The sequence below is a fragment of the Aptenodytes forsteri genome, unplaced genomic scaffold (assembly GCF_000699145.1).
Source record: "Aptenodytes forsteri isolate BGI_AS27 unplaced genomic scaffold, ASM69914v1 Scaffold5, whole genome shotgun sequence".
Classification (NCBI taxonomy): domain Eukaryota; kingdom Metazoa; phylum Chordata; class Aves; order Sphenisciformes; family Spheniscidae; genus Aptenodytes; species Aptenodytes forsteri.
In genome coordinates this window covers 1,990,236-2,012,836 of record NW_008795672.1, presented here as the reverse complement: position 1 = coordinate 2,012,836, position 22,601 = coordinate 1,990,236, and the positions used below count along the sequence as shown (strand labels likewise).

The 22,601-nt window shown below is 37.8% G+C and overlaps 1 protein-coding gene across 1 annotated transcript in view; it reads left to right on the top strand.

The window, feature by feature from the left end:
* The window catches only part of XPO1 (exportin 1), a 45,767-nt gene that overhangs the window by 8,359 nt on the left and 14,807 nt on the right, over positions 1 to 22,601 (top strand). Inside the window, exons 4-14 of the mRNA XM_009282515.1 lie at positions 1,796 to 1,897; positions 5,805 to 5,877; positions 14,982 to 15,043; positions 15,121 to 15,165; positions 15,254 to 15,435; positions 15,912 to 15,960; positions 16,047 to 16,166; positions 16,265 to 16,393; positions 17,957 to 18,115; positions 20,910 to 21,107; positions 21,775 to 21,913. Coding sequence (XP_009280790.1) covers positions 1,796 to 1,897; positions 5,805 to 5,877; positions 14,982 to 15,043; positions 15,121 to 15,165; positions 15,254 to 15,435; positions 15,912 to 15,960; positions 16,047 to 16,166; positions 16,265 to 16,393; positions 17,957 to 18,115; positions 20,910 to 21,107; positions 21,775 to 21,913 — 1,258 coding nt within the window. The remainder of the gene's footprint in view (positions 1 to 1,795; positions 1,898 to 5,804; positions 5,878 to 14,981; positions 15,044 to 15,120; positions 15,166 to 15,253; positions 15,436 to 15,911; positions 15,961 to 16,046; positions 16,167 to 16,264; positions 16,394 to 17,956; positions 18,116 to 20,909; positions 21,108 to 21,774; positions 21,914 to 22,601) is intronic.

The following is a 22,601-nucleotide window of genomic DNA, read 5'->3' as shown; positions in this document are numbered from 1 at the left end:
CTTTTCAGTGCTTGGGAAAAGGATATTGAGCATCTGTATCTTGTTGGTGTTGAAATTTGATCCTGTGATATGTCACCAGTATTAGAATCGCTAAGGAGGCCAGTAGAAAAACACACCCAGGTTGAACCTGGAAGCAATACAGCTATTCTTTCCCTCTTACCCTAAACTGCATCAAAAGTGCTGATTTTATTGTTTTGTTTTGGTTTTTTTTAGTTCTGATGTCATACTGTGAGAATATGGTTGTACTGCTTTTGGACTTAAGAGGAATATTTGTTTGGTACTTTTCCATATCAAATCTACAGGGACTCACTTGCTAGTCAAAGTCAGTGTCAGACTGGGAATTGCTCCACTATGCTCAATTATATTAAGTAGGGATGCCAGTATTGTACGGATAATTTAGACTTTTTTTTTAGTTCTGATGTCATACTGTGAGAATATGGTTGTACTGCTTTTGGACTTAAGAGGAATATTTGTTTGGTACTTTTCCATATCAAATCTACAGGGACTCACTTGCTAGTCAAAGTCAGTGTCAGACTGGGAATTGCTCCACTATGCTCAATTATATTAAGTAGGGATGCCAGTATTGTACGGATAATTTAGACATCCTTGCTCTTTACTGTTGTAGCTTTCAATCTTAATTCGGTAAATCCCATACCCAATTTGTCTGTTTCTCGCATTATATGTATATAGATTTTGGGTCTTGATGGGGTTTCTGTCTTACTGAAAATACGTTTTCTTACACCAGTTGACGGTTAGCTCAAGTATGTTCTTGTAGCAGACTAGAAATCTGCATAGCTGTAGTAAGCTATTACTCTTGAAGTTAATCCTAAAGTAAAGCTTTAACTGCTTTGTTATTCCATTGAATTGGCTCTACAGTGCAGTGAAAGAATGAGCTAAGTTCTGTTAATTGTGATGTAAAATGTCATCTTGTTGGTAAGACAGTGTCTGATGCTTGTAGGTGATATATAATTTGCAGCAAGATTTGTCACTACACTGCGTTTTTGGAAATAGCTAACATTACTTGGCTCCCTAAAAAAATGCTTATGGACATCCAGGCTTTTGGAAAGGATAGCTAAAATGAATTCAGCTATTTCGTTGTGTCATTGCTTCAGATGAGGTTTTGCAAGTTACTGAAGCCATAGTATCTAGTACAATAATTGGTAATGTCAGTCCCAAGGAAGAACAAGCCATTAGCATGACCAACTCTCTTCCTCCCCCCCAATCAGTTTTTATTATTGTTTTGTAAGCTGTTAGATAGATCAAGGGATTCCTCAGGAGCAGGGATTGGAGACCTCTAATGCTCTGCTCTGTGGTTCTTCAAAATAAAATCAACAGTTCCTACATCAACAACTTTGCAGCATGATACAGTACTCCTTAAAGCTGGCATTTTATATCAATGCTTCCAGTAGAACTAGGAAGTTTGGGTGCCCTTGAATAAAATTTTATCTAGATGACTTTCTTGAATGGGAGAAAACTTAATTCCCTAGGATGTTTTCCCTGTAACGTGTGCTGTTCTCACACGTTCACTGCTGGTCTAGGTGAATCGGTATAGAGGAGCAGAAGTAGGTAAATGACTGTCTTGCATCAAGGCATTTTTCGAGTTTGGTTGTTAATAAACTTTAACTGTCTCACAGAAAGGAGGCTTAAGGGACTTGTTGCTCCTAACTGAGTTCTGCCGAACTCTTGGATAAGTGATTTGAAGATGTGTTATATATTAATGTCTTCACTGACGGTATATAATTTCTTAAATAATTTGATACTAATACTTTTTTTTTTTACTCAAACTTGCTTTTAGCAAAGAATGGCACAGGAAGTCTTGACTCACTTAAAAGAACATCCTGATGCGTGGACAAGAGTTGATACTATTTTGGAGTTCTCTCAGAACATGAATACCAAAATAAGCAAATGAACTTTTATTTATTTGGTTTTCCTCTTTCTTCCATTCATAAACTTTGAGGAAGGTATCTCATTTTTAGCCATTGACTTTCTTGATTCAAACCACTTTTTTTTTTTATTGTCTTGTTCCCAAAGTTGGCTTTAAACAAGAACTGTAAATGGACAAAATACATCGACAAGAGTTTCTTTCTCCTTTTTTTTTAAAAAAAAAAAAGGAAGAGCTAAATTGGAAATACAGGGGTTTTTTTTTCAAGGCACATACAAGCATAATGCCAGTTCCAAAGATTGGTGTGTGTCTGTATACATCTGAGTAATGAAAAAGTCTCCTAGAGCCACATTTTGTCCTTGGGTAAGTGCTTGGCTGTTTTTGATCGTAATGAGAGCCATGTGCATGTAACTGAGGAGAAAATTTGTCCCTAGGTGTATTAAAGACAAAATAGAAACCTTATTAGGCCAAGATTTTGAGCAATCAATGAAAGTTAAGCACCCCAAACTCTTTGTAGTATGAGATTAGTCTTTACTAATATGCAGAACACATTTGCTTTGTACTGCTGTTTTAAATCCATCCATCATGGTAGAGACTAAAAGGGGCAGCATTCAGTTTTTCTACAATTTTAAATGCTTTACCTAAGGCTTCTGAAGTTTGAACAGACAAGTTGATCGAAATGTGTTTTCACTGTCTTAAGCTGATGATGATTATCTCAAATAACTGACATGCGTGTTTTTCTGCTTGATACGCATTGTGTTCGAACAGAAAATAATCGTGTTTGGATGGTTTCTGAAATCAGGCGGTATTCATGAAACAGTTCCATTTTTTTCATTGCTCTCTGAAGTTTAGGGGAAAACAGTTTAAAGAACTTCCTCAAAGTGCTAACCTTTAAGTAACAGTGTTTGCCTGTTTGCTTGCCTGGTAAACTTTGCTTTTTATACTGACAGACATTACTAATGTTTAAGTTGATTTATCAACAGTATTTTTAAAAACTCAAATTTGTCTTGTGAAAAATGAGATGATTAGAGGAACAGAAAGAAAGCAACAGGTAAAGAATTCTTCAATTTACATAAATTGCAAATGATTTGGTGCTAAATTTATGCACTATGACATTTGGCTTTTATGCAATCATATTTTTTCTTTAATTAAAGCTGTTAACACTACCTGATATTAATCATAATGTTCCATTATGTTGATTGCTTGTAATAGGAAGAAAAGGGGTGTCTTCCTGTGCAACTGACACAGCTAGGCTTTGACGGCAGGCCTCCACAAGGTCTACCCTTTTGATTCCCTTTAACTGAATTCTGTTCATCAATTGTTTTTGTTTCTTGGGAGGTGGGAGGGAAAGGGATTCGGTGCATAGAATAAGTAATAAGGGTACCATAGAAATTTCTACCATAGGGATCATTTCATACTTTTTTTCAGTCTTTGCTGTTACCTGTCCCTCATCTTCATAACTGAGCAGTGAATTGCTATTAGACAATTAGAAATAAGCAAGCCAAGAGCAAATGAATTTTGAAAGACTTCTATTTTATGCACAGTTTAAGTGTGTTTGCATGCACTGTCGCAAAGGTTGATTAAAAAGTACGCTTCTGATAGTTCAGATGGCAAAACTTGTAATTGGTGTCAGTGACTGTTTTTGGGCTTGGTGTATCTTGTTATCGGGGAAATACCAAAAATTAGAACCATCAAATCAAATGAAGCTTAAAAACAAAACAAAAAAAAACCAGAAAGCCCTTTGCAGAGTGTTCAGGCAGGCCGATGAAGCCTTCAAACATGGTAGGGCAAGAAAGATGTGTAGGTGAAGATGGTATACAGTGATTTTGTTACTGCTGCTGTTTCATTTCATGTGCGAGTGTTAGGAAAAATGAATATTACTAGTACTGAGGAAGACATGAACAAGACACTAGGAGAGGGCAGAATTGAAGTCACATGTGCAAAAGAGTGAGTAGAAATCTAGACAGCATGAACCTCTTCACAGTTTAAGGTATGTGAATCTGAATTAAGATATTTGAGCAGATAATGAGGGATAGGTGTGGCAAATTGCTGGAGATGTCTGTCCTTTTCTCTGACTGAGAGGAAATCCTAAGTGGGGAAACAAAAAGACTAAAGATGAGGTCTGTCCTTAGTTTATGTTAGGATTTTCATTTAAGTTTTGTTTGGTCATCTAGTGCTTTTGTAAAATGAAACTAGACTTGCCATTCTGGTCTTAAAAGCCAAATAAGTTGACTTGTGGAAAAAAGTTTGGAAGCAAAACTGACGTTTTTGGTTAGCTGTTACCTGAAAGAGCTATTAATACGTGTGCCTGTAGAATCTAGAAATTTAACTAGAGTTTAGATCCGCTTCAGGAAAGTTAGCGCTGTCTGATATTGATATTCATACTTTCAACATTGTTAGAAGCTTTTGTAAGTATGTTTTGTACTGTGAGCCTGGATCAGGTGCAGATGGTGTCTATAAATCTGTAGCAGTGGCTGAAATCACTTCCTGTGAAGTGAAACATTTTGCTTAACAATGTTTTCATACATTTTCTATATGAACGTTCCCTTGATTTCATTTAGCTTTTATGTTAAGTAATTAAGTAAATTTACAGATTAAAATCTAGTTGATAAACTTTTGCTGCTGACCATGAAGAAAAAAATACCCTGCCGACTTTCTGTTAATGCATCATTTTTCTTGGTACCCAAGACTTTGGAAGGTGACAGAATATTTTGCCAATGCAGGATGTACACGTGAAGCTCGCGGGAACTTGGGTCGGATAGAGAAGCAAAGGGATGTAGGTTATGCTAAGATGAGAACAGCAAAAATGGTGGTTTAATACAATGTAGTTGGGGACAGTCTACATTGTGTTTTTTTAATTAAATTGGAGTTTATATGATCCCTTTGGTTGAAATACTAATGATCCTACTTTGTATAACAACTAACCATTTTAAAGAGGAACTCTTATTCTCAGCCAAACTTTTAACTGTGAAAACTTGAGTTTACCTTTCAGGCATTGATGTGATATTTTTTTTTTTCTTCCTAATCCACTGCAGATAAAGTAAACGCAAAACTCCTCATCCCCTTTTCTCTCCTGTCTATTCATGCTAATGGGGTTTTAGACATTAAAGTTCTTCGATCATATCATCACAAACTTCTTTCCCTGTTACTGTGAGTTGGCAGTAGGGACAAATGGGCAGAGGGACTGGCCTTACCGATTACTTTGCAAACGTAATGGTTGCGGGTAAGAACATAGGAAGGAATTCCTGAAAGGTAAAAGGATTTCCAAGAGCTTATTCACATTTTTATTATTCTTTGACTGAGCACAAAAGTTCATCTTTAAATAGTAGAAATAGCTGCCATATTGGGGTGGGTATTGAAATTAAATAAACCTGTGGGTTGTCTTGCTGTTCCTAAAGTAACACACCAGTGAAGTTTGGGAAATACTTTCTTTACAAAAGTGCCAGTGTCAGGACATGTGATGCCAAGATAAAATGTTTTTTTTTCAGCTCTTAGAGGAACGATAGGAAGCTTGAGACCATCCAAGCTGCTAAATATTTTAGGAGCCTGGTTGTGTTAATACTTGAACGTATGAGCAGTCATTTATGATGCAAATTCATATCTGGCTGCTACTTTCTCTTCTCCAAATAGCCAAAATTGTCTGCCAGAGGGCTTTTCATTATTATTTTCCCGTGCCCCCCTCCCCCCCTCCTGGTGTGAGCATGATCAAACAGCAGGACTTAGTATAGTGAAGAATAAAGCAAGAAAAAAAAAATGCATGAAACCTCAGTAAATGGGTGAATAGACATATATTTAATAAAACTGTTAGTTTGATAATCTTGAGGTCTTAGATGTTAAGTGTGAATGTCTGATTGAATGAGAGTCCTGAAAGTTAGTTAGTCCTACAGTAATGTGCTCACTTCTTGTTCTTCTCCAATTTCAGTATTATGGACTGCAAATCTTGGAAAATGTGATAAAAACAAGATGGAAGATTCTTCCAAGGAACCAGTGTGAAGGTAGGGAGGGATTTTTGTATTCCTCTCAACTTTGCGTATTAACTGAGATTTAGACTGTCGGTCCCCATGTAAGTAATTTTCAGCTTCAAATGCGGTTAGGCTAGTAACTTTTTGTCACGTAGTAAGACCATCTGTGCTTTTCTGGATGATGAAACCGTGTCTTTCCCTTTCGTGATAATGGTCTCAGCGGGGTGGCGAGCAGCTGAAATTCTGTAAATGTCACGGGAAGGTAAAAGGTGTGACTGATAGTTTTGAAACGTCACCACTTAAGTGTTGTACTGACTTACAGGTCAAACTTGTCTGAAGAGGTCTAGCCCTAGGCAGCTTCTGAAGTTAGCTCCTGGCTTTGAGGTAGAGGTTTCGATTCTCTGTACGGAGGCTCTCTTCAGCCTGTCTGGGCTGTGTGTGCAGCCCCACCAGTACGCTGTCATTTTTCTGGTAGGCTCTGTGGTCCATCTGGTAGCATCTGTAGATTTATGTGACTTTTTTGAAATTGTAAGCAGTCATAATTATTTAAAAATAGAAACACTAGGTAAATGCATAGTCTTACCTATTAATGGTCATTCATTCTTTTAGGCAGTGAGATACTATAAAGTCTGCTTTTAATTCATGTAAGCGTATATGAAGCTAGATTGCTGTAACTGGAAGCGCAGTGTAGGGCAAACCCCAGTCTTCTGTCATTTCAAGGAATCTGGAAGTCTTGAAATAAATGCTGTGTTTTGGTTTTGTTTTTTTCCCCTCCGTCCCTTATAGCTTGCAATGTGCGTTGAATTTTATACGTTAGCTATAGTAAATGGAGGTACCTCTGTGGTACAGGATTAGTGCTTGTTCACGTAGCTTTCTGTCAAGTCATGATAACTTGGACTTCAAAACGTTAAGTACAGCTACTTTAAATTCCTGCCATTGAATGTTGTCACCATTCTATACTTGGCTTTTTACTAAAAGCTGGTTTTGGAACTCATTAAAGTTATTCCAAATTTCTGTGTTCTGCTGTGAGCTTTTATTAACAATGCTAAGATGTGCTTTAAACTTTTACTGCCAGTGCTTGGGTTCTGAAACTATATTGATTAAAATGTAATTGTAAATGTCGATGAAAACAAATGCGTAGAGGGAGAATTCCACATTTTTGTGATTATTATTCTTCTCACCTTTCCCCCACTCCTTCCAACTGTAGGTTAACAGGTAAAGCGTAGCTCTTCTTGAAAGTAGAAGTAAGGATTCACTTTCATTCTGCTGTTGGAAACAGACTTGCAGCAGGCTTCTAGGGAACAGCTTCAGCTAAGGCTCAAACCCACCTGTACCCTTTTGAGAAACTAAGGGAGCACCCTGAAGTTAAGTCTTCTCCGTGCTTTTAATAATTAGAGTATCTCAACTTGCTCATATCTTGTTGCATTCCTGACTATGAGCACTTAGTTTCAGCATTTGGAAGTTGTTCTCCTAAAGTTTTTGGCTGTGGGAGCAGAGCAGGAAGAAAGTAAGGAGTCAGTAGTTTGAAGCAGTTACTCAGGTTACTACTGCCCGCTGGTGAAGTGAGGTGTAGTAGAATAGGAGATGTCACAGAGGTAGACTTACTTGATAGTTTGGAACTGAACAAGTGCCAAATACAGAATATAATTCAGTAACTTTAAGTCTTAAGAAGACATGCTCTTAATGCATAGAATAGATGAGAAATAGTGGTGGTAGGATGAGGATGCTGGCTGTGCTTTGGGTCACATTATCTCATCTGTTCTTGAGATGCCAAGATATTACTGGATACATTGCTTAAATGAATTGTGGAACTGATATATTTGAGTTGGTGCTTTAGATTTTTGTTACTTCATTGTTTGCAGGCACGGTAGTACCATTTGACTGGTTCCTGTCATCTGAGAAGATGCAGTAACTATAGCTCGATACATTACAATGCAAAATAAAGTTACTGTCTGTAGTTGTGCAGTCAACTTTAAGTATTGTGTTCTTGTTTTTCCTGACTTTTGTACTTCTTCTGAAGACTTCAGAGGGGAAAAAAAACCACCTTCATCCTCACAAATGTGTGTCTTTAGTTCAACCTTTTAAAATATTTTTCCCTTTCACAGAACCAAACTGAAATTGTGAAATTGACTTTTATCCTCACATTTTAGGGGAGTTGAGTTAGTTGGCTTTTACTTGTCTGGTTTCTCCTGTACATCAGTAGAAGAGGAACCAAATATATTTAGCCTACCGTGGCATTTGATCCATCTTGGCCTCAATGGTGAAGAAGGGAGAATCAACATTTCATCTCTAATCCGGTTTCATCTGGTCTGTGGTGGTGGTGGTTGTTTTTTATTTTTTTGGCTGGTGATACTGGCTGGTGCAAAAGAACTGCTCCAGAGCTCGTTCAGGCGGTTTGATTACCTGGGAGATAAGACGACTGGTTAAATTAAGGTTTCCTTGATTCTGACTCCAGTCATTCCTTTAGTTGACAGGATTTTCCTGTTTGAAGTGTAACTAGTAAAATATGGGTGCAGGAAATTCAATGTAACAAAGTAATGCTTAGTAACAAAGCAATTCATGTGGGTTATACATCAGTTAATTTTACCTTATATCTTACTTTATAAAACTTAACATATCTAATTTGATTTGTGTAGTAAATACAGCTGACAAATCTTACTTTTGGTTAAGATGAAACGAAATCCATTTATGAGAAAATACTGCTTTCCCTTTCTAGCAATAGCAGTGCTTAAGAGTTGAAGTTAAGAGCAGACCTGAATTGAGCTGTCAGTGAATGAAAAAGTTTTTGAAACGACCTGCTTGAAAATTCTTGGAGAAATAAAATGATGTCATTAATTACAGAGCCTGAACTGTAACCTTTTTTGAGTTTTTTTTCTTTTTTTTGATGTACAACTTGGACCTCAAGTTGTACATCAGAATGACTTGTTGGGCCTTGAGGTTAGCCAGGGTTTTGTTATCGCTTCTGTCTGAATGCTGGGAGGTTTTAGCTTCCAGCCTGGAATTCCAAATGCAAGTAGGAAAATACGTTTTCTTCATATGTGTTCGTTGGACTCAAAACTCCATTCTTATGTTTGCTTTTATTTTAAATTAGCTTTTAGTCTTGAGCTCTTCTGGCCCTGGTACCTTTTAACTTGTAAAAAGTTTTTCTGTTCCTCAGGTGTCATTGGTTTTTGAAGGTTGAGGATTGTAAGCGCTTTTGGAAAGTTCATCGGTATCTTCCTGTAATTCTAAAACAGGAATTGGGCAAAACAATTTACATTTCTAAAATACTTGCATGATTACTCTGCTTTTCTTGTTCTTGAACTTTTTTTGTTTGCTTTTGGAGTTAGCAGTTTGAACCAATTGCTGACCTGGTGATCTAGACAAAAGTGGAATTTATGGAATACAGCACAGAACTGGTAAAATTCAGTTAAATGAGATGCCTGGCCTGCATGTTCAGCCTTCAGACACATTTAGCAGAAGACCATAGCAATGAGTTAGACTTGCTCTTTATAATATATTTGGAGTGTAAGAGAGTGCTTTGGATTGGTCTTACACATATACAAACGATGTAATGTGGTTTTCATGCAAACCTTACTGAGGCTCCTTTAGTGAAAGGTGGGTAGCATATTCCAGAATATCCCATATGGTGCTGAACTTGGCTTATTTCCAGATTATTGTACTGTCATTCTCAAGTAAAAATTCTCAGTTTTTTGAGGTGATACTAAATTGCTTTAAACTCTGATACTCTGTAGAGTTGATTTGTTTAATAATGCTTATAAAGGATGTAATTTGATTAAAGTGCTATGGTCTCAATAGGATTTTCTCTTACAGTGTGAAAAACTGCCTGGAAATAAAGGCTTCTTGGTCTTCCAATTCAGTGATACGTTTCATTAGTCCTGCAATGTGAAATGAAATTATGTTCCTGTGAACAGAGCGAGCTTGTCTGGAGTGTTTTGAGTTGGTATGGATAAGCACTTCTTCATTAGGAAACCTGAATTGCTTGTACCACTTTTCTCATTTTGAAATGGAGAGGGGAAAAAAAAAAAGTGAAGTGTTCGGAGAGAGATGCAGTTTAGTGGCTCACAGGAAGGTCCTGGAGTTAAGTATAAAGCTCCTGATGTAGTGGAAGCTACTGTAGAAGAGATTTTTCTGTGGAGTGATTAGATATTTTAATGGAAATTTCTGTCCTGCTTCATGAAGAGATGTTTTTTGATTTTCAGTAATGAAGGGGGAATGAGCTACATGGCACTTCTGCGTGCGTGTGTGTGTGTGTGTGGAGAAGACAAGCTCTGCCCTTTTTAAGAATTTTTGTGAATTAGTTTTTTTTTTTTCCCCTGCTGAAAAGCAAATAGATAATGGATTGAATGGGTTCACCACTAGTAGGGAAAGATGATTTGTGGGACAATGTCGGAAAGCATTGTTTCTTAAGACTAAAAATAAGATGGTATTTGGACCACATTTTGGGACTACTTAAACAGTTTAGTGTAAGTGTGCATGCATACGAACATCCCTGGAGGGGACAACTCAGCTTTTGGATTTGAAATTCTAATTTTGGTTGCAAAATAATGTTAACTTGCCAAGTTACATTGTCCACCTGCTTCCCTTGTGCCTCTTATTCTTTAACATAGGTGGAGAATTTGTTAATTTTAGTAAACTAGTGTAAACTCGCATCTACAGCACCAGTTACAATAACTTTCAACACTTGTTAAGTGTCTGTGCTCTGTAACTGCATAAAAGGATGTGCTTGTATGTCTTAAGTACTAGAAGTGGTTTTGTCTGCAGGTGTGTACTCGCTGACTGTGCATTAATGGTTGTCGTGGTTTAACCCCAGCCAGCAACTAAGCCCCACACAGCCTCCCGCTCGCTCCCCCCCAGTGGGATGGGGGAGAGAATCAGAAGAGTAGAAGTGAGAAAACTCGTGGGCTGAGATAAAGACAGTTTAATAGGCAAAGCAAAAGCCGCATGTGCAAACAAAGCAAAACAAGGAATTCATTCACTCCTCCCCATCGGCAGGCAGGTGTTCAGCCATCCCCAGGAAAGCAGGGCTCCATCACGTGTAACAGTTACTTGGGGAGACAAGACGCCATCACTCTGAATATATCCCTTTGGGCAGTTGGGGTCAGCTGTCCCGGCCGTGTCCCCTCCCAGCTTCTTGTGCACCCCCATCCTGCTCGCTGGTGGGGTGAGAAGCAGGAAAGGCCTTGACTCAGTGTAAGCTCTGCTCAGCAGTAATGAAAACATCCCTGTATTAGCAACACTTTGTTTCCAGCATAAATCCAAAACACAGCCCCATACCAGCTAATATGAAGAAAATTAACTCTACCCCAGCCAAAACCAGCTCTGTGGTAACATGTTGTGTTTGGTGATAGGAACTCCTCTGAGCTCAGGTTACACAGCCTAGGTGAGATGTAATTGCTTCTAAAAGCACATCCAAAGATAAAACTGTAGGGTATTTCACACTTCTCAAGTTCAGACTGCAGAATTTACTAATGTTGGATAACGTGATGTTCGTCACTGTCCCAGTCCAGCTCTAACCATTGCATAGCTTGGGTCACCGGTGAAAATACATTCTCTCCAGAAAGTGTTTCAGTTTTGGTGTATGTTTGCCTCTCTGGAGAGGAGCAGCTTTCACATAAGGACTACAATATCTAATGTTCATCCAGAAACTTTCTAAAAGGCCTTGAATTAATGTCCTTGCTTTATCCTCCTTTTTTTGTGCTTTTGTACAAAAGTACAAAAGTACTTTGCTTGCCAGAAAATGCTAACAGTGGCACTAGTCCAGGCCTTCTGACAGTGATGATGTCCAGCCTTTCTGATAACTAGAACATAGTTTGAGGTTGGAGCTTGGTTGATCTACTACTTAACTGCAGTGGATAAAGGTGTTCCTCACCTGTGTACTTTTTGACGTCTTTGAGCCAGTACTGGTGCTTCTCTGGCCCTTTAGTGAACTGGTCCAAGGAGCTAAGCTGGCAGAAGATTGTTTCAAAACAGCTTAAAACTGTTGAATTTTTTTGGTAACTCTATTTTTCTACTAGTTCAGCCTCTGAACAAGTTCTTGAGCCAGGTGCTAGGACTGCCAGTGCTGCGTCAATGCAAGTTTTGGAATGGAAAACAGAATCTGCTCCCTTTGGTCACAGGTTGTCATGAGATCAGCGTAGTTGTAATGTTGGATGGTCCTTGAAGAATGTTATGTGTGTCCTGAGTATTGTGGTCTTTCCCCCCCTCCTGTTTATTGGAAAGTCTGTTTTCCAGGAATGTCTGTCTCTTCCTGTTTAGCTCAGTGAAGGGTCTGAACCTGGCAGTTGCGTTGTTGCCATCTTCAAGACTTGTTCAGCTGCTTCTGTGATTGAAGGAGACTTTCTAGGCAGTGGTTGTGTGGCTTGTGCATGTCCCGTGCCTGCCTCCTTAAAATAACACTTCCTTTTAAGTTCTCAAAACACACTGGTTTTAGCAAATCCAGTGGACTGCTACCCTTGAACAGTTTCTTGGACGTGTTCTGCTGAAAAATGGTAACTAGCCTATGTGTTGATTTTTGTCAGAGTATAAAGCTGAAATACCTTTGTTCTACTGAGAATTATCTTTCCTGTGGAATGATAAAGAAATGAACTATTAAATATGGAGCAGAAACCACAATACTTCAGTTTAAAAAAAAAAAAAAAATTAGAAAATGCCATTTAAGCCAAAAAAGCGTTAGAGAATTGGATAGCTGCTGCTTTTAAGGGATTAAGAATATGATTTTGGTCACTGGATGGAAGACCTTAAGAAGCCTGCAGCATGACCAGTGAACACTAGCAAACTTTTTAGGTTGTCTTTTGAGCCGTGGTCACCATTTTTTTTCAATGGAGAAGCTTTGGACCCAAACAACTGTTTCCATCTGCTGATCCCAAGGCCAGATCGATGGTGGCATAGCATTCAAGTTGTAACTAAACGGCCTAATACTACTGATGCAGCAAGATGGAAAATATGCAGCTTTGGAGTCGGAAGTCAAAGAACAATATTGACTTTCTAATTCCTTTTTGAAATGCAAAGAGTTGCAACAGTAGGTTTCCCTTGGTGGTTTGGCGGACAGTTACAATAGTTTAGTTTCTGGCACTGCAAACCTGTTTCCATACTATTTGGGGGGCTTTCATATCTCATTTATGAATTACTGTAATGCTTCAGCACAGTGTGTGTTTTTCAGCTTTAAAATACTGGGACATGCCTACGATGTCAGACTAATGCTAGTGCTTGGTAATAACTCTAACCCGGTGACTGACAGTGAGATTTATTTTGTTAATGACCATTCTTCTGGAGTAGTGTGGTTTGATCCCAGTTTGTAATGATGAATAGTTTCATTTGTAATTGGAACTACCTGTAGAACAACTTCTGCCTAGTATGTATCTAATGGCTCAAAGTCTAGACCTAGTTTTTCCAGATTTCATGAGAATGCAATTACCAAACTGTTTCTTTTAATCCTGTTGCTCAGGCCTGAAATGGAAAAAAATGACTAATTCTGGTAAAGTCTTAGAAATGTTTTAAAATTTAGAATAGTGGCTAGGGGAAAATGAAACGTCTTCAACATAAGGCATTCTTCTTGGTAGTGACAACTTTTTCTAAAAAAACTTGAACGTATGCGTTTTGTCTGCATGAGTCAGTTGACTGTCTTGTTGAAGGAATGGTTGAAACCAGATTTTGGGTTCATGAAGTTGAATAGCAAAAAAATACACCTATTCAAAAACTTCACTGTGACAAGAAAACACTTGGCTGGTTTGAAAGTGTTTAATCCCTGATGTGCTCAGATGAGTCGCTGTGTCAAAGCTATGTTGAACTATTGGTAATGTTCATCTAGTTCATGACTCCGGATCCTCTGTGCACGCCTTTTCTTGAAGTCACATGTCTTTGTACAGAATGGTTTTAGATATGTATATTGTGATGAAAAGTCACTTGGAAAGCCGTTGTTTTGGTATCTTCAGTAATTGATAGGTTAATGGTGAGGAGGCAGCTGAGGATTAGGTGGCAAAATGAAAGTTTAGGCAGTATAGCTTGCTACAGTGGTTTTTTTTTTGTGGTGGAGCTGAAAACTCTGAAGTCATTTAAAAACATTTGCAGAAGAAACACAAAAAACCGAATTATTTAAATACAGTCTGTGCCCCCAGTTGATAAATTGTTAATTTAAGCCAAAAAAAAAAAGGCAAAAGCAATAAACCAGAATTTGAGTGTTGTAATCCATAGCATCCATGTGTGCCATAAAAGCATAGTAGTCCAAATCCAAGTGCATCGTACTGTATTGGTGAATAAAGTTCAAGTTTCAATCTTGTAAGGTTGTGCAGGGAAAGCTTTGCTAAGCTCTGGCACGATGTTTCACTTGTAAATGCTGTGCATAGGTGAGCCATTTTAAACACAGAAATTCCTAAGTAAACTGGAGCATCTCTGAACTTTTACATACAGTGAAGGTGACGTATCAAAGCTTTCCGTGCAATTCTGGCTAACTTGGCATTAAAACTGGAGTCATGCTTAGAAAGCTCTTACCTATTTTTGGAGTTCACTTTTTATTAATAAAGCATTAGTCAAAGATGGAGGACTGTCTTGTTTGTATTTTGTCTTGCACATCATGAACATTTGGCTGAGGCAGTAAGAATATAACTGCCAACTTTGGAGTTACTAGGTATGATCTGAAAATGCATAATGGGTACAAATAACATTTCACTAAGAGAGCTCTACAGCAGCATTTGTAAGTACCTATCACAATATATGTCAGGGTCTGGACATTGCTGGATGCCATCTTTCCATCTTCAGCCTAATACAGTGTTGTGTTGTGCTACTAGTGCAGGGTTTCTCACAATTTCTTGCAGCCTTTAGGAAGCTGATAGATTTATCTGGTGCAAATTACTACAAGTATACTCTAATCCTTAGTCTGTTTTCCTTTTGTTCTATTGAAATAGCTTAAGTGTAAAGCCATTTTGTACATCTGAAATATCCTCTTGCAGAATTGATACAAAGGTGGATTTTTTTTTTCCATATAGCACACAAGTCAAGAGGGATGCTCACTGTCACATGCATATATGTTCCTTAGAGGTGTTTCTTTTTAAAAACATGTGAAGAATCTGAATTCAAAAATATTTATTACATTTGTGATATCTGGCATAGTTGAAAATAAATTCCTAACTCTTCTGCAGGTATTAAAAAATACGTTGTCGGCCTAATTATCAAGACCTCCTCTGATCCAACATGTGTAGAAGTAAGTGAATTCTTTTCAGGGGAGGAAGAGGGAGGGGAATATTATGCATAACCTGACTCCTCTTTTCTCTTCTCCAGAAAGAGAAAGTGTATATTGGGAAACTGAATATGATTCTTGTTCAGGTAAGCTAGAGTTCATGAAGTTTTAAATCTTGTTATAACATCTTTGGCTTTGCATATGTATCTAACATACGGATGCTTCACTTTTCAGATACTGAAACAGGAATGGCCAAAGCACTGGCCAACTTTTATAAGCGATATTGTGGGAGCAAGCAGGACTAGTGAAAGCCTTTGTCAGAATAACATGGTGATCCTTAAACTACTGAGTGAAGAAGTGTTTGATTTTTCCAGTGGCCAGATTACTCAAGTAAAAGCTAAGCATTTGAAAGACAGGCAAGTATATATCTTTAAATCTTAATAAATAGGGTAGACTTTGTGCTTGCTGCTAAGTAGTTGCTCTCGCTTTGAGCTTTTGAGTGAACACCTATGGCTTGTCTAATTTGATTTCTGAGACTGAGTGGGTTACTGACTTTTTTCATTAAAGGTGTAAGGTGATACCAAACTTATTTGTACATGCAGATATTTCTACCTTACTGCAAGTAGCATCTGTTGACTGATGGTTCCTACCCATTTAACAGAGCATTCAGCATTGCCTGTGTTTCCAAGCCAGAATTTGCAGGCACAGACTTCAAGCTACTTCAAAATATGCACTATTACCATGAAAACTGGTAAAAGCCAGGTGGCTTGTAAATGCCTCCGTGGACGTAGGTCTTCAGGACCTGTTCTGTGAGCATAGACATTTTGATTAAAGTAGATAGGATTGTTTACGTAATGTGGAAATGCTTGATTTTTAACTTATGTTTTTACAGCATGTGCAATGAATTCTCTCAGATATTTCAACTGTGTCAGTTTGTGATGGTAAGTCTTACTTCTTCAATGATATTTTTAAAAAATTCCCCCCCATCATGCCTAACAATATCATAAACACTAATGGTCGTTTACAGGAAAACTCCCAAAATGCTCCCTTAGTTCATGCAACTTTGGAAACTTTGCTACGGTTTCTGAACTGGATTCCTCTGGGATATATATTTGAGACCAAGTTAATCAGCACACTAATATACAAGGTACTCATGCAAAAATTGATGGCTCTTAAATTTAAATAAAAGTTGCAAAAAACCTTAGTGTGCAACACTCTTGTAATCTCTTTTTTTTCTCTCAATAGTTCTTAAATGTTCCTATGTTTCGAAACGTGTCTTTGAAGTGCCTCACAGAGATTGCAGGTGTCAGTGTAAGCCAGTATGAAGAACAGTTTGTAACACTTTTTACATTGACCATGATGCAGTTAAAACAGGTAATGTTTTTAATAGATCTCTTTTGACTGTTTCATTTCGCAGAATCAGTCTCTGTAGAACCTAGTTCAGTTTACAAATTTATATTCATTATAGAGCTGTTGATGAGACAAATATTGTTCTTCAGTGGTATTTATGACCTGATCAGAAGATGCTAAGTGTATTTTTTTCTGACTCCAGATCACAACTGTATTTCTGCTGCATTGATTTGTTTTGATTAATTTAAGAGGCTTTTTGAGCGCTCGGGCTCTCTGATGGGGAAAGTTGAGAGAGATGCAAAAAAAACGTATACGGCATGACTCGTAAGACCTAAACTGACCTAACTTCTGCAAGTTACTATTTAATTTTTGAAACTGATAGAAACGTTTGTCATCTAAAGCCATGCTTTAAATTTATATAATTTGATGATTCCCCTCTGAGCAGCTCAGGTTTAGGTACTTGAGTTTGTAGCTTTCCTCACTGTATTTGCATTTTAAGTGAAGAGTTGCAAGGTTTTTTTTACAATTTTTTCCTCTGTTGCAATGTTGGTCCATCTTAGAGGTTCTTTAGAACAGGCATGTTCTAAATGATTCTATTAATACCCCTGTTCACCCAGCTTCAAGTGGAGCTATAGGATTTTTATTTAGTTACAGTTGAAGGCAGATTTTTGCACACACCAAAGTTATTTTGTGTGTTGGGCAGCTGAACATTATTTCCTCGGTTTTTACAGATGATGCTCTTGATTCTAAATGCCAATGTATCTGGCCTAAGTTTTTCCTCAAAACATCAGTTGAATGCCAAGTTGGGTATTTGGCATGTTTTGCAACCTGCAGGTTTTTAGCATGACTGTGGCATATGAATTTGATGCAAACTGTTGCATTTGCTGCAAATATTTGACTCTCTCAACTTTGTAAAATGAAGTTGGAGAACAATCAAAACCACACATAAGCTGGCAGCAGCAAAAATGTTAAACTCTGTACTCACTGTTCTATAGCTTAATAGTGTTGACTTCAAAGAATGTAGTTCACTATTTGATGACGATGTTGAAAATGTTTTATTTGTATAAAGATAGAATTTAAAAGCCAACGCATCTCTTAAGAGGTGCCAGAGATCTCTATGAGATTACTGAGTATCCTTCAGAGTCTTCCTTGCTAATTTCTAAATATTATGGAGGAGGTTTTTTGTGTTGTTTTAACATTAAGTTTCAAAACATTACATCATCATAATGTTACTAGGGGCAGGTAACAAATGCATTTTTGGGCCATCTTTGCCTGATGCCAGTTGGAAACGTCTGTGATAGAGTAGATACTTTGTTGTTTACAGCTGCTGTTACAAGGGATGGAAAAAGGTTTAGTTCATCAGAACTTTTGTATCTGTTTGCATTTTCACCTTGCTGTCCAACTTGGGATCTAGCATGAAATGAAGGAACTGTAAGACTTTTTTGTAAGAAAGCTCTGTAAAGCAGGGAGGCCATGAAAAGCAGAGGGCTTTTTTTGCCAAAAGAGCAAAATACTTGTTAATATAGAGTAGTTCTACTTCTGTATAAAATGAGAAAGTCTTCATTATGTCTGTGTGCTTTTTATTAGATGCTTCCTTTAAATACCAATATCCGACTTGCGTACTCAAATGGAAAAGATGATGAACAGAACTTCATTCAGAATCTCAGTTTGTTTCTCTGCACGTTCCTCAAGGAACACGGTCAACTTATAGAAAAAAGATTAAATCTGAGGGAAACATTAATGGAGGTAAGTTGCTCAGTTTATCCGGTTTCAAAACGTAGCAAGCGTGTTCTCACACTCAAAGGATGCAATAGTAATACGATTTCTAGATCATTGTACTTATAGTGGGTAAGAGAAAAAAAACACACACACCCATTTCCTTCACATAATTAGTAAATCACATGAATAATACAAAAAACCTCAAAATTGTTGTTTCCTAGTATGCTTCAATGGCACTCTATTTTCAGGGATCCTATATTAATACAATGTCTGAAAACCATAGGTCTGTCTCTCCCTCTTCTTACTTGTTCCTCCTTGAAAGTGTTAAATACTGCTTTAAAATAAATTCATATATTCTTTTTCCGTGGGTCTTACATACCGTGTTTTGTGTTTAACCCATATAGAGAAGGTGTTGCTATGACTTTCATCAGTCTGTGTGAAACAGCTCAGTTATGTTTTTATTCAGCATCCAAAGCTGGTTTCTAGGGTACGGCGCATGCTGTAGTTCAGTGCTTCCATCCTGGTGTAGCTTCTTGCCTAACTTGCCATTTCCCAAAGTTTAACTGAAAGGCTTTAAATATAATTCTCAAGGATGATACTCTGTTTCTATGTAATAGACTATGTATGCTGGTAACACTTAATGGGAGAGCTCTACCAAATGACTATGCATGCTTTATTGTAACATTATTGGTCTTGGAGGAGGACCTACGGGCCTCAGTTACCAGCTATCTTACAGCAGTTGCTGAGAATAAGATTTACAGTTGTCCTTCCTCTCTGCTTGTTCCCTTCTTTTCTTGGAGACTGCTGCATTCTTTTCAATTTTGACAGTAAAGTGCAACTTCACTGTCAAAACCACAGGGATCTGTGGAAATTACTGGAAATTCATCTAAGAATGAAGGGTTGGAAAGGCTTAAATTCTAGGTGACTACTAAACACTCAAGGTACTACCTCATACTGTAGTGGGGCTAGATCACAAAATTAGGGTTTTTCAACTGTGTGTTTTTAACTGTGAATAAAAACTTTGCTGAGGGTGAGCTGTTCTGTGGTGACTTTTTTGCTAGCTCCCTCCCACTGCTGAGCTCCAAGGGGATGAAACTGGCTCCATAGCCCCTTGAAGCACCACTTCCTGTGCCCAGAATCAAGCCCTGTGCAGGTATGGAGGCGATAGGGTGAGGAACTGCCCTAAGACAGAGGTAGAAAAACAATACCGCAGTCTAAACCTGGAGACCAGGTTCCTTTGGGAGGGGGAAGTACATCTTGCAGGTGGATTAGCTGTAATCTAACATGTCCATCTGAATTCTAGTCTGTTTTCCAGCTAGTGTTCTCAATACATTTCTTCTGGAGGTAGCCCTCTACAAAAAATGTATATTAATAAAGTGGGTTGCAAGTATCAAATTGTAGCTTATTTAGAAGATGGACTAAGAGGAGTATCGCTTTCTTGTTTTAAAAAGAACAACTATCAACCGTTCCCAAATAATTCCTGAACTTGCAAGTAGTAAGCTTTCAAAATAACTGTGAACTGGGGGAGCACGGCTCAAGTTTCTACTTATGTTGAGGCTTTATTAGCAAGACCTGTGTAAAGAGCTGAAGCTGTTGCATGTCCTGTGCAATTGTGTGTAAGCTGGAGTGCAACTTCTAGGTACTGGCCTTCTCTCTTGTCAGGCAAAACTATGTTGAATTCTTCTTTAAAACCGACATTTACAAAAGTCAATTCTGAATGACTTTCAGTCTTGTATAGGATGATGAAATGTGTAACAAAGTTCTTAGGTGGGCCTAAAATGGTTGCAAATTTCCCTTCTGTAAGTTCCAATGTAATAGAATGTAGTTACACAGTTACTTTAAAAAGCTCGATGTCATTCTAACCTGTTTATTCGTGCACTTTGGATGTAGCAGATCTTCTGAAATTGTTCCACGGATTCATTGGAGCTGTGTAGACTAGTGAAGGAAGCTACATAAGTTATTGCAAGTGAAATTACCAAGAAAAATTGATGTGTATAAGAATAATGTATGGTTGTTTTGAATCCCGCTTTTGGTATTGTAGATACAGATGCTGAATCAGGTCTTTACCATCTAAAATGTTCTGAGTTGCTGTAGTACCTAAGCTATGAATATGTCTTCAGATTTCATTGTTTCATTCTGTTCGCTGGTGGGCTATTGCTTTGATATCTTTCCCCAGGGGACTGAAAAATAAGCTAGGCAAAAAACGTTTGGCTATGTAGTTCTAATTTCTATGGTTAGTATCTCAGTCTGTCAGAATTGCGTCAGCGGCCTTCCCTCCTCAGTCTGCTGTGGCTGTTTTGTCAGTAAAGAAGTTGAAAATGTTCTGGTAGATGGCTTCTGTGGAAAGCGAGCGAGTGGTATGGCTTCGGTTGCCTTCAGTTCTTCAGGGTATAAGGATCCAGAACGAAGTAGCAGTAATAGTCTTGAGAATAGCAGTAATTCAGACTAGCTGTTGAGGGTTTTTTGAGGCTCTAAACAAAATGCCTTGCAGAATGCATTTGAGTTTGTGGCTGTGAGTTTGATAATTTACAAACAGGCCGATTTGGCTATGGTATTTTTTAAGATGTCTTTAGACTACTTTAGATTTAAGAATTGATACACACTTGGAAAATGACAGTAATTGACAGGGCGCTTTATTTGAATTGCTCTGCCGGTCAGAACTCTGACTTGTAAGTAATGTCATTGCAATGTTAATGCCTCTTGTTCCTAACTTCTATGTTAATTTGGCATTTTATCAGTATTTGGATAACTGAACTTGAAGCAATGTGGTTTTATCTGCAGAAATAACTAGTGATCAGATGTTTAAACCACGCTTTTCCAGGCTCTTCATTATATGCTATTGGTATCAGAAGTTGAAGAAACTGAAATTTTCAAGATTTGTCTTGAATATTGGAATCATTTAGCTGCTGAGCTCTACAGGGAAAGTCCGTTTTCAACATCTGCTTCTCCATTGCTTTCGGGAAGTCAACACTTTGATGTTCCTCCAAGGAGACAGCTTTATTTGCCTGTATTGTCCAAGGTAATCCATGCTTAAGTAAAGGTACTGTAAAGATTTAGAGACTGTCCCTGAATTTAGAGATTTTGCTTCATGTAAGGAGTAACATAAGAAAACTTCTTTTGCTCTGAGTAGTTGGTAATTGATTCAACTCTAGTTATTTAATGTGCTGCAATTGCAAAAATACTTTAACACAATACCAGTAGATGACAGGACTATTAATACGATGTTTCAATTTAAGATACTTATTACGAATGTAAGACTAATTTTTAAAAAAATAAATCTATATTAAACTGTTTGTTTAAACAGAGAAAGGCTGGAATGTTACAGTTGGAGGGAAAAAAAAAAGTGTGTGTATGGAAAAAGTGGTCTTTAAAAGACCCCTAATATTGCATATGCATTTTGAAGCTCTAGAAAGTATACTTCATAGGTTGGTTTTGGTGGTGGTTTTTTTTAACTACTCAGCTTGTTCATGGAGAGAGAGAGAAATCAGCAGGCTCTATTCTTAATGGCTTTTTAGTTAACATGACTCTATAGAATCTTAATGTGAGCTAATCTCATGAAGTGCTGGATATACCCTTTATGTGGGTCAGACTGCCTGACCAGAGTGCTCTGGAAACACCTGTGGAGCTATGTGTACATTTTCACGTTACACTTTGATTCAATTTTAACTTTCCTTTGCAATATACAGGTTCGATTGCTAATGGTTAGCCGTATGGCTAAACCTGAAGAAGTCCTAGTTGTGGAAAATGATCAAGGGGAAGTAGTACGAGAATTCATGAAGGATACAGATTCCATAAACTTGTATAAAAATATGAGAGAAACATTGGGTAAGTGTACTAGCTGGTATTTCTGTGCTCTAGGTCTGTGCAGCTGCATCAGCAGCATGTGTGTTACAGAACGTTAGCTTATGATCTGAATTTTGCGGGTAAAATGATTATCAGTGAGGAGCAGTACACAAACTTGAAGGGGAGGAGGCAGTGGTGGTCTAAGTTTTCTGTTTTAAGCATGTAGTGTTGTATAACTTGGTTAAGTAGTAATACACTGCTTAATTCTTGGCTCTTGCCTCTTCCCATTGAACACCACCTTTTGATATTCCTTTACCAAAATGTTTCGGAACCAATGAAACCTTAGTTTTGTCAGAAAGCTGTTAAATTGGAAGGCTTTTTCTGAAGTGGACTTGCTGGCTATTAATTCACTTGTAGATGTAATCTTGTGTAGACCAAGCACTCCTCAGCAAAGATGATTTCTTCCTTCAGTAGGTCTTCTGACTACTTTTAAAAAATTTTTTTTTATAGTTAGTTACTTAAACAAAACACACAATTCCAGTGCTGAGGTCTTATAATGACCTTGCTTGAAAGTACAAAAACTGCAATTAATTACATATCATAGAACCATAGAATGGTTTGGGTTGGAAGGGACCTTAAGGATCATCTAGTCCCAACCCCCCTGCCCTGGGCAGGGACACCTTCCACTAGACCAGGTTGCTCAAAGCCCCATCCAACCTGGCCTTGAACA